We start from the raw sequence: 16,529 nt of genomic DNA, 5'->3' as shown, positions 1-16,529 counted from the left end.
GTTCTCTGCATGGTGGTGCCACCCGCTCAGGCTCCCTGGCACCTGGGGTATCAGTCCCTTCTGGATTATAGACAGACTGCTGGTGCTTCCCCTCCCGTGCCTCCCTCCAGACATTTCACTGTATGTCTTTGAAATAAAGGGGCACTTCCCCCCCAAGTTTGGTGGCTCTCTTCCACATTCCACTCCTCTGTGGGATGCTGTGCCCAGGCAGAATGGTGCATGCCTCTCCTCTTTCAGGTCCTCAGCTTTCATTATACCTCTTGCTGCAGGCCCTTCCTCACATGCCAGCTCCACACGATTGCAGAGATAGGGAGCAATATCCCAATTAATCAGGGGCCCCGACCCATCCCCACCCCCACTGATCACGGGTTCTGTGGTGTGCACGGCAATTGCGTTGCTTGCACTTTAATTGAGCAGCCCCTGTCTCGTGGTCAGTTCTTCAGGGACCTTGGAGTCCCTTTCAGATTTGGTGGTTGCTTCTCATTTTCTCTCTTTTCCCCTTTTTTTCCTTTCTTTCCTTTGTTTTTGTCTTCCTCCCTTCCCTCCCCAGTGAGAAGAAGGACAGCAAGAAGAAAGAGGGAAAGCTTGAGAGCAACGATGGCTGACGACCAAGACCTTTCGGAGGTGGAGATGAGCCCAGTGGGCTCTGAAGACCACCACTGCCTCTCCCCAGGACCCCCCATGGCATCAGACAACTCCCCACACCTCACTGGCTCTGGGAATGGTGAGATAGGGAAGGTGAAGAAGGAGCAGCAGGACTCAGAGGCGGACGATGACAAGTTCCCGGTGTGCATCCGCGAGGCAGTCAGCCAGGTGCTCAGCGGCTACGACTGGACCCTGGTTCCCATGCCGGTCCGGGTCAATGGAAGTAACAAGAGCAAACCCCACGTCAAGAGGCCCATGAATGCCTTCATGGTGTGGGCACAGGCTGCCCGGAGGAAACTGGCTGACCAGTACCCGCACCTGCACAACGCCGAGCTCAGTAAGACCTTGGGGAAGCTCTGGAGGTAAGGGAGAGGGGTGAATGTGGGGTGGGAGGGCTGAGGTCTGCAGGTGTCCTCTAGAGGACTGTGTGGTCATGTGGAAGGATGGAAGGGGTGTCTCTCGAGGGGACTTCTGTACAGTGAGCCCCCTCACAGGAGGCGCAGCTGTTGACTGGAGTAAGAGTGGCGGTTGGATGTAGGGAAGGTTTCCTCAGCAGAGCTCACCTCTGTACTGAGCAGCAGCCCTTTCCATTTGTTTCCTACTAAGTTTCCCTATTGTTTCTGATGAGGACACTCTTATTCTGGTCCTCCCTGCCTGACTGCCTGGGGAGATCTTGTTTTCTTGGCTCACCCTCCCTGTAGGGCTCAGTTGTGCAGTAGCAGTAAACTGGCTGAGCTCAAGACTTAAGAGCTAAGTCACAGGTGGCTGCCTCAAGCCTGTCTGAACTCAGATCCCAGCACCAACAGGGTTTCTTTTCCGGGCAGTGCCACAAAGCAGAGGGATTTACAGCTGAGGAGGAAGGTCAGGGGAAAGGAGACAGGCAGTCAGAGCCTGACACCCATCCTTCCTAGGATGGGCCCACTTTTGGCAGGCCATGCAGGTGCAGTGAGATGGACAAGGAGAGACACAGGTAGAAATAGGGGTTGAGGCTTAGCAGAGAGGAAGAGACCTGCAAGAGTTCCAGCCTTAGCAGGCTCTCTTGGAATATGCTGGCTCAAACAAACCCCATCTTCCTTTGCAAACAGAGAGATGCCCTGCCTTCTCACTAGCACACATACACTTGTCCTTTGGCATCGCCAGTTTGCGCAGCAATTTTCACTTTGTGCAGATCCTGGGTCCTTTGAGTAGCCTCCCCTTCTTCCTCCAGCAGATCCATAGGCTGCTCTCATCAAGTGCAGCCAGCCCAGGAGTGTGCAGAGAGCCATTGTGCCAAAGCCAAACGTGTCAGGCTGGCTGTGCCGCACCCTTCCCGTCGGACGCTCTCTGCTGATAACCCCACCAACCTGTTACTTTCTGCCACAAGTCCCCAGCACAGTCCCCTGCCTCACGCCAATCAAGGCAAACCAAGGCTCATGCAAATAGCCTCTCATTCTCACATCCTGACATCTTTCATAGAGAAAGCCCTCAGTTTTGGGTGAGCCACGACACGTTTTTTGAAGCAGAAGCTTCACAACACCCTCTCTGTAGCAGCTATTCATTCCTAGCTTCAAACAGCCTAGCTCGCAAGGAACGAACCCCTTGGGCATTAGATTCTCCCTCTGCTATGTTAGCCTGTTTACCATGACTCCTGAGTGTCTAATGTAACCCCAGCAAAAGGATTTCCTTGGGAAGTCAAAGGCAGAACATTGATTGTGAATGTCTCATCTGATCTTCTTTCCTGCTTGGATCTCCTCTACTTTCCCTTTACCACAGCACTTGCTTTCATCTGGGACTCTGCTGCCAGCCTCTGGATTGTGAAACTGTGTTGAAAAGGGGTGGGGGGGGGACCTACTCTTTTTGTTCCCAAAATGTTGATTTCAAGATATCATTCCTTTACTGCAAAATGTTGCCAGATTTTAGAGCAAGGGTGTCTCTCACCAGGCACTGTATTTTCCTTGAAAATATAGCAGAGCAGTGAAACCTCCACAGGAATTGCATTCAGAGCGCAGGGACACGGAGCCCCCAGCCCACGGCCACAGTCACACACCCAAATGCCTCCCTGCTCCCAGGACATGGCTCCTGCTGCTGGCCACACGGCACCCAGAGCAGCAGGCCACTGCTGCCAGACAATGGTCAAGGTCCCTGTGTGTTTCTTAGGGCACAACACAGGCAGGAAGCATTGCTCAGATGAGAAGCTTGCAGGGTCAGGCCTGGGGTTGTTGTAAGCTGCTGAGTTTGCCACCTGGGTGCTTCTCTTGAACGTCTCCTCTCCTCGTGCATGCTGAGGATCTCCAAGCTGCGCCAGCCCCTACGGAGACCACACAACGCAGCAAGCTGGGTTATGGCTACAGTCAGTCTCTGGCCATATATGTGTGTATTTCTGTGAGGCTGGGGAGAAATATCAACCACAAAACTCCAGGGGAGGTGGCCCAAATGTTACCAGGATAGTAGCCCGTGCCTTCCAGCCACGGTATGGCTGGGCTTCCTCTGCTGAGGTTCCCACTCCGTTATCTGCACCGTCCCCCAGGTATAGCTCCTACACATGGGTACAGCTGCAAGCAGACAGGATTTTTTCTGCACGGCTTAGCCTCAGACTTTTGGTGAATGTCCTTGCAAAGGTTGCCACTAGAACCCTACTGCCATAGCTTGTCGCTTGGGAAAATGTTGGCTGTTCTGAGGTTATACAGATAAAGGGTGGGTTAGAGGCAAAGGCTGGTGACCACAGGGACTCCCTGCAGACCACCATTAAAACAAGCACATCTCCAGCAAACGGCACTGGGTGGGGATGGAAGAGGATGGAAATCTTGAGAGGCACCTGCAGAATAGGATGCAACAGTGCAGGATTTAGTTTTAAGCCCAGAATTTGCACTGCCATGTCCTCTACAGGCACCAGTCCTCATTGGAAGGGGCTGCAGGATATGCTCTGATGGCCACTTTACCTGCCTGATCCCAAACACGGTGCCAGGGGGCTTATGGCCCCATCCACCTCCCCCAGTCTGTACCCATTAGGGTGTGTGATGGCTGCAGACAACAAACAGGACATACTAAAAAAGAAGGGAGAATTTTTGTGCTTGACAGTCACGAAATCTGTTCTTGAATGCTTTCCATTCCCGGGGTGGGACAGGGAGCAGCTCTCAAATGGAGGCTGGCTGCTGAAAATGTCAGCATGACTCCCAGCCAAAATGCCAGTACCACCTCCAGGGCTGAAAACAAGGGAGGCACAGGAAGAAGGGGAGGGAGGAGCAAAGGGCCCCAATGGAGGAATCTTTGCATGAGGGTGGCAACACCCAGGGAATTGGTTCATGCCCACAAAATCTACGGCCATGGATGTATAGGATGGCTGCTTTCTGCTCCCAGCCAGCTCTCACCTTGCATCAGCCCCAGTGCCCAAGCCCATCACCGCACTGACCCATTGGCAGCTGAGCCCCAGTCAGGGTCAGGCCTCTGGCTGCTGAGCCAGGTGCCCGGCACACGGAGCAGTGCCATGCCAGGTGGCAGAAGGAGAGGCTCTGAGAGGCAAGCAGGAAGGTTTTAGCTCTCCCTTCTCCTCCCAGAGCGCGGGGCTGGGTGCTTGCCACTCTCCCCTTGACTCAGGGGTGAGCATTTGGTGTCGGGCTTGGATAAGCCCCATGAAGGGCTTTGCTCTGTGATCCATAACTTCTCTGCTCGTGCGAGATTCCTTTGCATTATGGCCTGGAGAGCGTGGGGGGCAGGAGGGGGAGGGCAGGAAGCAAGTGAAATCCAAATCCCCCCAAATCTCCTGGCCTTTGCCTGCTCGCACCAGTTTCACTTTGCTAAAGCTGATTTGAATTCTGATCCCAGTGGGAGGGAGGAGGGAGCAGGCAGCCTTGGAGAGAAGAGAAGATGTGGGGAGTGGACTTGCCTCTGTCCTGTTGGTGGCACTACCCACGGGCTGCTGTCAAGGGGAGAGGAGGTGAGGCACTTCAGCATAGCTCAGAGGGCAGGGATCTTACACCTGTGTAGCCACCAGTGGCTCCATGATCCACAAGACAGATCTCAGAGGCTGAGCTTTGCAGGTTTTGCCTCTATTCTCCATATCCTGTAAAGATGAAGATTTTGCCAAGGTAAAGTTGCCCCCAGTCCACAAGGCCTACAAGGGCTGACCCTTAGAGGGCTGTCTGGAGCAGCACAGGCTGAGGGATTAGAACTCTCTGGGACTTGTGAGCGTGGTATACAGTGGCGGGAGGGAGACAGGAAAGCTGGTGCTGGATTCATGGTGGTTCAGTTGCTTTAATCTCCAGGATTAAGGCAGTGGAGGAATGTGGTGTGTGGCCACAACCTGCTCAGGCTGACTGGAGTGAACCCAGGTCAGCACCATGTCACACACCTTCCATCTACCAGCCGAGGCAATGCACAAGGAGCAGGGGGGAAAAGGGTGTTTAGGGACCAACCCATTACTTGCTGGTGACCAATCTGATTGCCCACCAGATTTACCTGTGTATTCCTTCAGCCATACCTCCACTTGATCTTGAGTTTTTCAGGTCAGTTCAGGCCTTTATATCTTCCCCAGAGCCTACAGCTAAACAGAATTGGTCACATTTTAGTGCTAAGAGCTTCAGGGGTGGCAAGGTGCTGGCACAGTCCCATCCCCATGTAGTTCTTTTGCTGGGGAGAAAAAGGTGAGGACATAACATAATTTTTTTTTGGCTCTTTGTGAGCCCTGCCATCCGTAATGGCTGTTTTGAGTTCCCAGTCACAAGAAGACTGGTCCCTTCTGACAGCCCTGGGTTTTGATTCAAGGAAGGATGACCTTGAGTCACAAGAATATGAGGAGGAAAATCATAATATGAAATTGAAGTGCTACCAGCTGAAATGCTGCAAAAGGCTTGAGCAATGAGTTTGATCTTATCTTCAAGTGCTCTGAGGCATCCTGCCTGTGCATTTCACCATTTCCTCAGAGAGCCTTAACTAGAGCAGCCCATGATCTGGCGGGAATACAGACGAGGAGCTTACATTTCTGCAGTGCCTTTCATCCAGAAATCAAGGCTCATCTACTTCTACAAAGCTAGCAAAACAGCAGCTAAATTTTTCCAACTGCTTGGCCAAGTTCAAGGAAGGCTGGTCCTTTGTGCTTCAGCCTTTTGCATTATCCATGTCTGAGGTGAGCAGGAGCTCCAGGAATAATAGAATACAGTTTCTAGCCCTTCCAAATTTTCTTTCTGCTAAGGTTTCTAGCCCTTTCCAAACTTCCAAATTCCCTTTTAGAATATTGCAAAATTACTAAAGGTTGCTTTACATGGTTCCTGTGGAGCCGATATCAGTTGCTCCTATTGGTGCTCCATACAGCCTCAAACTAGGACCAAAGCCTATAGAAGGGGGGAGGTTAACAAATACAGTCTGGGGAAGAGCAAGAGACATGGGGCAGGCAGCACTACAAGTAGTACACTACCTTTGTCCAAAGGACAATTGCAACTGCCCTTAATTTGCCTGAAGTTTTTAAAAGCAGCTCATCCACCCTTATTTAACACAGCTACAAAAGGCTGCACTTCGCCCTTTGGCAATGGAAGAGAGGGTAAATTGAACTTACTGAGGTGAGAAGCATCACACAAGTGGGAAAGGGGGACCCAGCACTGGCACCAACCAGTGGCAGGGCTTAATATCTAAGGAGAAGAAGGAAAGCATTGCTGTCTCCATGGAAACACTCCAAGATCTTCCTATTGTTTTGGGGAGTACCCTCCACGGGGCAACATCCTGGCATTTGGATTTGCACACCCTGTCCCACAATATTGAGCATAGTTGTTTTTTTCTGATGGACCTACCCCACTCTTTCCCTCTTCTCCTCTTTCCCACCTTGGTCTCTGCAGGTTACTGAACGAAAGCGACAAGCGGCCCTTTATCGAAGAGGCAGAGCGGCTGAGGATGCAGCACAAGAAGGACCATCCTGATTACAAGTACCAGCCCCGCCGGCGGAAAAACGGCAAGGCCACACAGGGCGAGGGTGAAGGACAGGTAGAAGGGGAGGCTGGTGGGGCTGCTGCCATCCAGGCCCACTACAAGAATGCCCACCTGGATCACAGGCATCCCGGCGAAGGGTCTCCCATGTCCGACGGTCATCCGGAACACTCCTCAGGTGAGTCTTGGGTCTCAGTGAATCTCTTGACAGACTACAGCCAAGCCAGAGGTTCAAAAAAGACAAGTCATCATGGTGAAAGCCTTAGTGATGGGGCTCACACCTTACTCACGACACAGCAGACTGCTGGTGTCAGCAGTACAGGGACATGCCTGAGTTTCAGAGGCACTTGCATTTCTCTGGTCAGGCAAGGTATGGTTGCATCCTCCCTTTTTTCCACAAAACGATACAAAGAGATTCGGTTTCATCTATTTCTTTCTACCTCCACCAAGGCCTCCAGCTAGACAGCTGCTGGCATACTGGGAAGAACAGAGATGGGTTGTGTACAGAGCAAGTCATAAAGCTGTAACTCACCTCTTCTCTCTTTTTCCTTTTCAAAATATCCTTCACATTGCAGGTCAGAGCCATGGGCCCCCCACACCTCCTACCACCCCTAAGACCGAGATGCAGGCAGGCAAAGCTGATTCCAAACGAGAAGGGCGTTCTCTGGGGGAAGGGGGAAAGCCACACATCGACTTTGGAAATGTGGACATTGGGGAGATCAGCCATGAGGTGATGTCCAACATGGAAACCTTTGATGTCAATGAATTCGATCAGTACCTGCCGCCCAACGGACACGCCGGCCACCCAGGCCACGTTGGGGGCTATGCAGCAGCGGCTGCTGCTGGCTACGGCCTCGGGAGCGCCCTGGCTGCAGCCAGCGGACACTCTGCCTGGATCTCCAAGCAGCACGGAGTCTCCTTGTCCACTGCCACCTCATCGGTGGTGGACTCAAAGGCCCAGGTGAAAACGGAGGGGTCCACCCCTGGAGGCCATTACACTGACCAGCCCTCCACTTCCCAGATTGCTTACACATCCCTGAGTCTGCCCCACTATGGCTCGGCCTTCCCCTCCATCTCCAGGCCACAGTTTGACTACCCGGACCACCAGCCCTCGGGACCCTACTACAGCCATTCCACCCAAGCCTCTGGCCTCTACTCTGCCTTCTCCTATATGGGACCTTCCCAACGTCCCCTTTACACTGCCATCTCTGACCCTGCACCCTCCGTGCCACAGTCCCATAGCCCCACACATTGGGAACAGCCCGTGTACACAACTCTCTCCAGACCATAGGGAATGGGGAACAGTGACCGAAGCAGCGACGGAAAGGCTCCGAAGAATCAGCACAGGCAGAAGAGCCTCCGAACTCCAAGGTCACTCAGTGCCATCCAGCCACCAGAACCCACCAAGCATACAGAAGTGCCTTTCTTGATCCCAGCTCTCACTGGCACACCCACCTAGAGGAAGGTTTGTCGTCCTTTCACCCCTTACCAATTTCACACAGGCCACATGACTGGCTTGCAATGCCTTTTTGGCCTTCTAGATGAGGAGGATTCTAGACATGGAGTGACTGGTCTGTGGTGGGTTTTGTTGTGCGCACCCCGGACTGTACGATGAGAGAGACTGTCCTTTCCTTCTCCTCCCACACTGCTCCAGGGAGTTTGCAAGTTTTTCCAACAGGCCACAATGGCCAACATTTTGTCACCTGCTGCAGGTGTTGGGTGGCTGCTCAGCCTCAGTGGACACGTCCCAGGAGGAGCAGTAAGGAGGATGGCATGACCGGCTTCCTTGCAATCAGCGTCGTGCAGCAGTCCTGCCTAAGATTCAGATGTGCATGAATCTTGAATCCCTTGGAAGACCAACCTACGCTTGCTTTCCTGCCAATTTCCACAGCTGCACCCTAGCTTTTCTCCCCACCTCTCCCTGCCCTCCTGTCTCTGTTTAATCCCACACTCTTCCCAGCATGGAGGTTTGAAGGCTTGCCTGAGCAGTACATGGGGTTTGGGAACAGCATGGCCAGCCTTAGCATTACTTGTATCACAGCCTGTGTGCACACACGTGTTCATCTATGAAGGCGGAGGAGAGGTGGGGAAGGACCAATGAATCATTACGGTGCTAGGGGTGAATCCTCCTTTTTTTAAATTACTCTGTATCATTCATTTATGTCTGGCATTTCTGGCCTCCCAGTCTCTTCTAATCTCTTCAGAACTCCAAACGACCTCTGAGCAAACCTGGCCCTTGCTCTTCCACATTTGACAGTGCCTGCATGAAATGAAGGGGCACCAAGAAAGCCACGATGCACTTGCCAACACCTCGAGTTGATTCCAGTACTCTCTGAGCTCCCACTCCAAACCCAGGCTGAACTCATTCGTCCATCATGTCTCCCAATCAGCCAACACCTCCCTCCCATCTATGCTGAGAATGGAAAGATACTCCCGTGGCTTTAAGCAAGGTAGATACAGACCCAATCTTGGATGATGAAAGAAGCCTATTTAGGTGCAAAGTAATCTTCTTTGCCTTTGGGTTTCAAACTGGAAGCAACCATGTCTTAGAGATCAACCTCTTTTTCAGCCCAACATCTGAGGACAGTCTACTTGCTTCTCCTTTGTCACCTCCAGGACTGGGGTGGTTTGTCATGCCAGGGAGTGAACTGGCAAAAAAACTGCCACAGGAAAAGATGATTCCTGACAAGTGATTACAGAGACATGCTGTGGGACTTCCCAACGCATATGCTAGTCTAGAAAGAGACTTTAACCAAATGTGGACTGTGATGGGTGCTGCTGTATCCCTCTGTTGATATGACTGTCAGATGCCCTTCCTGCCTCCCTTAGCTACAGATGACTTATCCTTGTGCTGTTTGAAAAGATCATGTAGAATGTTTGCTCCCTGTACGCATGTAACCTCTTCCAGCCCTGTCCTCTTATTTATGCAAGTAGCACCTTCCTCCCCTACCTCCCTTTCCTCAGTCTCTGTGCCATCCTAGCACCATTAACTTTGCATTAAACATATGGAATAATAAACTTATAAGTTTCATTTTCACATGTCTGGGTTTCTTTGACCTCTTCCCTGCAAGTCTGTTTTTTCCCCCAGTACATGTATGATGGGTCACACACACCACCACACGGATCCTGTGTACAGCCTTCCTCTGCCTCTCAGGAAGAGGACACGGGTACAATTCTGACTGGCTGGCCAGACTCCTTCATGGAGATGAGGCTCACCTTCTGTTTACACCTCACCTGCAGCCATTTCTTCCATGAGAAAAGCACTAACACTGCTTCATCTGAGATAGAGCAGATGCAATCAAGAGCACTATTTTGCATCTGTCTCACCCAAAAATTTTTAGTGTGATTGCTAATGCTCTCTAGGATAGAAGTGCGGGGTTTCTCATCTTGGGTCCTCATGACCAGGTAGCAGGTGACATACCTTCAAAAAAAACCTTCCCCACATACACAAATTTGTGTATTTTGGAAGCAGCCATTAATTTTTTGGTAAAAACTCAACCCCTCACCCTCTTGCCTTCCACAAGCAAGAACCCAAACACAAACACTCATACACACAGAGTATATTCCAGAACACATGTAAACACTTCTTCACTTATTGAAGAAGATATTCTGTATATAGTCAGGTCCTGGGAGGGTATCTGGACTTGACTGGAAAGAAAAAGTGTAGCGGGTATCACTCTGCTTAAGAACACCTCTCAAGGCAGAACGGTAGGAGCCCATTTACCACAGACACTCCCAACAATTACAAGTTGATTCCAAAGGGCTTCAATGCTGGTGCATGTGAGCAGATGCAGTGAGTTCCTCCTGTTCACTAAACACTTTATGGGTGAGTAGAGTAAGCAGAACATCTAGGAACTGTGGAATGTTCAAAGCTTTTTAAAAAGCACAGCACTATAGTTCTGCATAGGGCCAAGAGCATCCACAGCAGGATGACCTAATTAATCTAATAATTGTGATGCCAGCTAGAGTTCCATGCAAAATAGGACTGACCATTCATGGAGAGGAGGAGAAACCTATACCTCAGATCACAGGCTGTGGGAATAGCCCAGAAGGGCACTGCTGAGCAAATCAGGAGCACAGGTAGAGAGGAAGGGAAGCCATGGTAGAATTAGAGATATGACAGCTGATCACATGGGTGGGAAAGAGAAGTGACACAGCTTGGATGAACAAAAGAGTGGGAAAAGAAAGTTCTTAATCTTACATAAGTACTCCAGCTCCTCAAGAAGCAAATTAGGAAAGTGAGTGGGCTCTGCCTCAACCATTTGCCTCTCACAGAGGGGGGTTGTTGCAAGTAAGACAGTACTGAGAATACCACTGGTAACAGAGGGGTTAACCACTCCTCCTGCAGCCTAGCAGGAGCTGGCCCGGCATCCTTCCCTATCCCTTTAATCGTATCTGATACAGATACAAGGCTGGGGAGGGGAGTCCGGCAGGGAACAAAGAAGCCATTTAAAAAAAAAAAAAAAAAGGACAAGAAAACGACCCCGCGCTCCATGGCAGACGCCAAAACGATTGCACAAAGGCACCATTTCAGGGCTGAAATTTCACCGCACCAACGTGATTAAAGGATTCCATGGAGGGTGGGGGGAGAAGGCTGAAGGCCACACTGCTGCAAATTAACCTTTTCTTGGGAAGGATGGCCTGCACCAGGAAGCATTTGGGTTCTTCACAGTCAACCCCCTCCATGCACCTGCAAACATCTCCACATCCCCTTTGACCTGTCATTTCACCCAGAGACCCATTCAGCTCTTGCATTATTGCCTTCAAAACCAGCCCCTCCTGTGCACACCAAGAGAGGAAGAACAGACTGGTGCTTTTACAGGGAGCAGTAAGAGAATGACATTCATGGCTGTTACATGAGCCAAGTTCCCAGGCAAGTGGGTATAAACTCCCTTTGTGACACGGATGCTCACGTGCAGGCACCGACCACACATACAGCATGGAGAATGATCGCTCAACATATAAGCACAAGCTTTAACACAAACTAATCAGAAATATTCTTTCTGGACCAGACCACAAAAAAATATAAGGCAGAAACCATAGGTGAGGTGTACTTTCCTCCTTCTTCTCTTTAAAAATAGAAACCAAAACCTCTGAGAGCTCTTTTTAGTAAGATAATTGAGAAAGATTTGGTGTGTTCTGCCCAAGCTCAGATCTTCCACATGCAGAGAAAGAACCTTGAAGTACACAGATCAAGAAACAAAAACTAGGGGAACTGATGAAAACCTGCAGCTGGCTGGAAGCCTTTGCAGACTGTAAGGCATCCACCCAACTCTTGACTTGAGCACATTACCTCCCAGCACATCAGAGGTGAGAGTGCAGGTACCTGAAGGGGACAGATGACTGATCTTTCACCACAATACAGATCAAAGGAACTCTAGGATTTAGCTGCAGTTGTGCCACTGTAAGAATCACCAGTCCTGAGATGGCTTGTCCATCCCCAGGACCTCAGTTCCACTGTGTCAGAGAACAGCTGCACCAGGAGCAAGTGCAACAACAACCCACACCTGCCGAGCTGTTGGGACAGCGAGGGGCGGCCGCGCTTCCGGCTGGGGCAGCACCATTGAAAGGGGATCCCCACTTCTGATAAGCAGCAAGGGAGCAGGGAAACAATAGGTGGCTTGATGAGAGCTGCTCTACGATACTCCTGAGAAGCCCCACAGCCAGCACTGGCCAAAGAGGAAATTGGGGGTTTCCACAGCAACCTGTTCAGGGCACAAAGGCCCAACTGTCTAGGGGGAAGCAATGGAGGTGTCTCAGCACTCACTCTTTAAGAAGGGATAGTGGTGGAAGGCTGGAGTCTTTCTGAAGCCAAAGTACCTGCCAGAGCGTTTCTGTACAGCAGGAGTTTAATTGGGTATCAGTCCTGTAATGAGGGAGGAGCAGTGCTAGAGGAGGGAGTTACTGCAGACTTTGGCCTAGCTAAAAGATGAGGCCTTCAACAGTGCAAGAAAGCTGAAAAAACAGCATTGCACTTGGCTCCATAATCTTGCTAATACAGTACATGACACACAGAGAAAAAAATAATACCCAAACTGGTGGAGACAGCTAAGAAAGTAATCTCTCAGACATACAGGACTCAAAGAGAAAATCAGAGGGCAAAAAACCCCAAATACATTTAATTTAAAACAGGGAGATCTAGAATTTATTTACACAAACACTAACCAAAATTAGAAACATCCCTGGAAATGCAAAACCAAAACCAATGGCTGGAATCTGATCAGTCTGTGATAATTAACTCATCCACACCCCAGTCTTCATAGCTCCCATCTGGAAGGTAACGACGGATGATTATGGGGATCTTGCGTGCTCTGAAGGGAAGAGACAGATGAACAGAAACATCAGAATCTTTGCTGTATCACTTCGGTAGGCCATGGAAGTGAGGGGTTTGGCAGCTTCAATAAGCTCATCAGATTTATCTCAAGGCAGCACCAGTGATTTGATATTATGTAGCAAAGTCCCAACAACCTTTCCTCATTTGTAGATGCAAAGCACTCAGCACCCTCAGACTACAAACACCAAAGAACTCTCAGACCTCTGATGCTCCTGCAGGAATTGAGCCTGGCGGTCTGAACCCACTGAGACATCACCAAGCACCTAACCCTGATATAGGGGGAAAATATAAATCAAGGGACTTGAAGAACAAATCCACTCTTTGTTTGGCAGAAGGTGTTTCCCCACAAGATACTAAAAAGGTGGCAGAATTCTGAGAACTTCCAGGGCAAACTGGTATTTACAGAGAAATTTGCACCCTGAGAGCATCAGTTACATTTTAAGAAGGATACACGCAACAGTGACTATTCAGGTACCAAAACCTGTTACAGCTGGGGTGGAGCACAGCATCTGCTCACAGTGCTTCCCATTAGGGAGCAAGAAAATGCTGAATACAATTTAACTCCATGAAAGTAGATTGAAGTCAGCAAAGCATAATCAGACAGTCTGGAATCTAGCCAGGGTATCAGGTTTTAACTGTATCAGACTTGAAAAGTAACACAACTTCTTTACATTCAGGGAGGTGGTTTTTCCAGTAGTAAAGTAACTTCCCGATGCCAAGAACAAAAACTGAATTTTGGCACGGAACAGGACGCACCACCCTGACTTACCTTCCAGAGCTCACACACAGGCAGTGACCAGAAGCAACTCAGTCTGAGCCTGGAGGACAGGAATATACCCTAAAGAGCTTTCAGCAATGGCAAAGGGAGCTGTCACAGATAAAAAATCTGCAAGAGCAGCTTCTGTGAACTGAGAAACCGGGAAAGAAGGGGGACAATTTTGTTCAAGGACAGGGACTTAATCGGTAATAGAGTCCAGCTGCTTGAAGGATATCTGCATGTGACCTGGACTGTGCAGGAAAACTGTGGGACAGCAGGGAGCTCTGCTGTGGAAAGGTGGGTCTGCAAGTGCTCATCCAAAAGCTGCCTCTGCTGCTGTCAGAAAGGATTTACCTTTCTGTAAGCAGGGGAAAGCACAAGAAGCCAAGCATGCAAGGATGCAGGAAACAAACATTCTTACCAGCCTGACCCTTATTTTAATTTGTGCCAGCACTTCATTTGAACACAGGTGTGTTCAGAGGCCTGCTTTGAAACAATTCCATTTGGGGAATTAAATCAATTTCTGAAAGAGGAGGAGCTTGGGATCCCATCATAGAAACAAAGAATACTGGGAATGAGAAGTAGAAGAGGTCCAGAGCAGTCCTAATCATCAGCACTTGCAGGAGCAATTAGTTTGGGAGAGAGCAGCTGTGGAGAAACTCCAAGGTGAAAAAAGGAAAAGGCAACTGTAGTGCTCAGTGTTATTGAGGGAAAACAAGGCTGTGTTAGAACAAACTGCTTAATGCTGGGATGAGGAGGGGGCTGCTGGCTTTAGGGAAATCAGTACAAAATCTGTGACTTACTTGAGTTCTTTCATGGCAATGAGCAAGGGGTCTGTCTCTCCTTCCAGCTCCACCATCACAGGGGCACACATCCTAGGAAAAACATCAACAGCCACTTGAGCAAACACACAGAGGGGGAAGAGCTCACCACGTGCCTACCTGTGTCACCTCTGCAACAGCCAGCAAAGCAGGAGGGTGGGACACCACCCTGGCAAAACTGATTTGCTCTATTATGCACTTCAAGAAGAAAATTCCCCCAGATGGTTACAGACCAAACTTTTACTTCAATACTCTTCTTGTCCCATCCCTAGGGCTCTGCTAACCAACTGGTGCTCAAGGACTGGTCACATCCACACTCTCCTGGTCACCCTCTGCTGTACTTAAACATGCAAAAAAGAATGGTTCTACATTAATCCAATGAAAAGGGTGCAACTGCTGTAAAATGAGCAGGCCTCCTACAACTCCAACACATCTCTTACATTCTGACTTGCTCATTCTTCCAGGCCTTGATCAGGGAAAGAAAGGGGCTGGATTTACAGAGCATTTTACCTCTCAGAAAAAAGAATTCAGCATTTTGCCAAGGATTGTGACTACACCCACCCAGTGGACAGTGGTGGCACAGAAAGCTCACACTATGTGTGGGTGAGGCCATGGGGGCTGCTGCTAGCCTGGCTTCAGCACTGGAAATGGAAGATGCAGGTGAGGCAGAACCAGAGTGTTTTGGGTCAGAGGCCTGTCATGGACCCCTCTCATCACCCCCATTTTTCTTGTCTCTCACCAGCTGAAAGAACATGCACAAAACATCTTCACAGGCTGTGCAAAGAACAGCTTGCCTGCCTATGAGCTTCTAAATGATGCACAAGAGAAGCCTCATTATGAAAATGGATTTAACCAAGACGAAACTCAAACCCTTGCCACTGCCTAACAATCTCTCTCAGAAGGTAGTTTTTTAAAAAGCACAATATTTTTTAATATTTATTATTAAAACAAGCCCAAAAAGGCAAATGGATTAAGAGCAACCAGCCTTGACAGCACTTAAAGTAAGTTCCAAATGTTATTGTCTAGCAAAAATAAGGCCTTATTGCAAATACTTTTTAAAACTTATAGCTTCCCACAGTGCAACTGCATTTAGAGTGAATTTCAGGTTGGTTTCTTCACTCCCAATTGCTACAGCCCTCTGGTATCAACTGAAGCTGATTTGAAGCATCTCTCCCTCCAACATTACCTTTCACAAACCAGTTATGAACGTCCAAGTCCATGCTGGCTCTCTTAGGAAAGACAGAAACCAGAACTGTCTTGTCTCATTCCCTAGTAATTTTGTCTGTGATCTAGGAAAACTCATTGTGGCTACTAAAAGCTCCCTCTTTATGCACAAGTAGCACAGTTTCAGGCAAGGAGAGACACACAGACTTCAGGTGCAATAGGGTCGGTTCAGGCTGACCAGGAGGTGACACACAAGCTCAGCAGTCATGCAAAGCATTCAGAAGACCCGGGAGTTTCTAAGGGAAGAGGGAAGCACTAATCAGTGTAAAGGGAGGCACGGCTGCAGCAATGCTGGGGCACAGCAGGCAATACTCACGCTATCTGCAGGGCACGAGTGCCCAGGACTCTGGCTCGCTCGTACTTGGTCATGTAGGGGGTCGTGATGCGCTTCTGGTTTGCCTGCTGCCGCTCTCCTGAGGGCAGAATCTCCACGTTCTCCTGTCCCTCCTGGTGAAAACAGACCCGCGCCGCTGCTCAGCCGCCACCGAGGCCTCCCCAGCCCCAGCAGCCGCCCGGCCAAGCTGCGCACGGGGCACCCACCTCCTCCGCGTTCTCCAGGTCCTCCAGGCCCTCATCCTCCTCCACATCATCGAAGTCATCCCCGTCAAAGCTGCGGGAGAGACACACGCGTCGCACCTGTGTCCGGGCCGCCCCCACCCGCCCCGAGGTGCCACACGCCGCCGCCGCCTTCCCTCCCTGCCTGCCCTCGGCCGCTCCCCCCTCTCTCTCTCTCTCTCTCTCTCTCTCACTTGTCCTCGTTGTCGGACATGTTGCCCGGCGGCGCCTCCTGACCTGCACTTCCGGCAGCAACTTCCGGCCGTTGCCGTGACGCCACCGGAAGTTCTCCTGCGCCGTT

The 16,529-nt window shown here is 50.2% G+C and overlaps 2 protein-coding genes across 2 annotated transcripts; one reads left to right on the top strand and one right to left on the bottom strand.

Moving 5' to 3' along the window:
• Positions 1-219: 219 nt before the first annotated feature.
• On the top strand, positions 220-8,000 carry SOX10 (SRY-box transcription factor 10). The gene is made up of 3 exons (XM_058805321.1): positions 220-1,007; positions 6,450-6,715; positions 7,113-8,000. The coding sequence occupies exons 1-3, from the start codon at positions 220-222 to the stop codon at positions 7,826-7,828; spliced, it is 1,770 nt and encodes a 589-aa protein (XP_058661304.1). The 3' UTR covers positions 7,829-8,000.
• A 4,616-nt stretch (positions 8,001-12,616) lies between these two features.
• On the bottom strand, positions 12,617-16,484 carry POLR2F (RNA polymerase II, I and III subunit F). The gene is made up of 5 exons (XM_058805323.1): positions 16,423-16,484; positions 16,214-16,283; positions 15,990-16,120; positions 14,432-14,503; positions 12,617-12,848 (listed from the first exon to the last, which is right to left on the bottom strand). Exons 1-5 carry the CDS (start codon positions 16,440-16,442, stop codon positions 12,758-12,760), a joined length of 384 nt encoding a protein of 127 aa, XP_058661306.1. The 5' UTR covers positions 16,443-16,484; the 3' UTR covers positions 12,617-12,757.
• Between the last annotated feature and the right edge of the window lie 45 nt (positions 16,485-16,529).

The sequence above is a fragment of the Ammospiza caudacuta genome, chromosome 5, assembly GCF_027887145.1.
Source record: "Ammospiza caudacuta isolate bAmmCau1 chromosome 5, bAmmCau1.pri, whole genome shotgun sequence".
Classification (NCBI taxonomy): domain Eukaryota; kingdom Metazoa; phylum Chordata; class Aves; order Passeriformes; family Passerellidae; genus Ammospiza; species Ammospiza caudacuta.
This window is presented reverse-complemented; position numbering and strand designations above follow the sequence as displayed.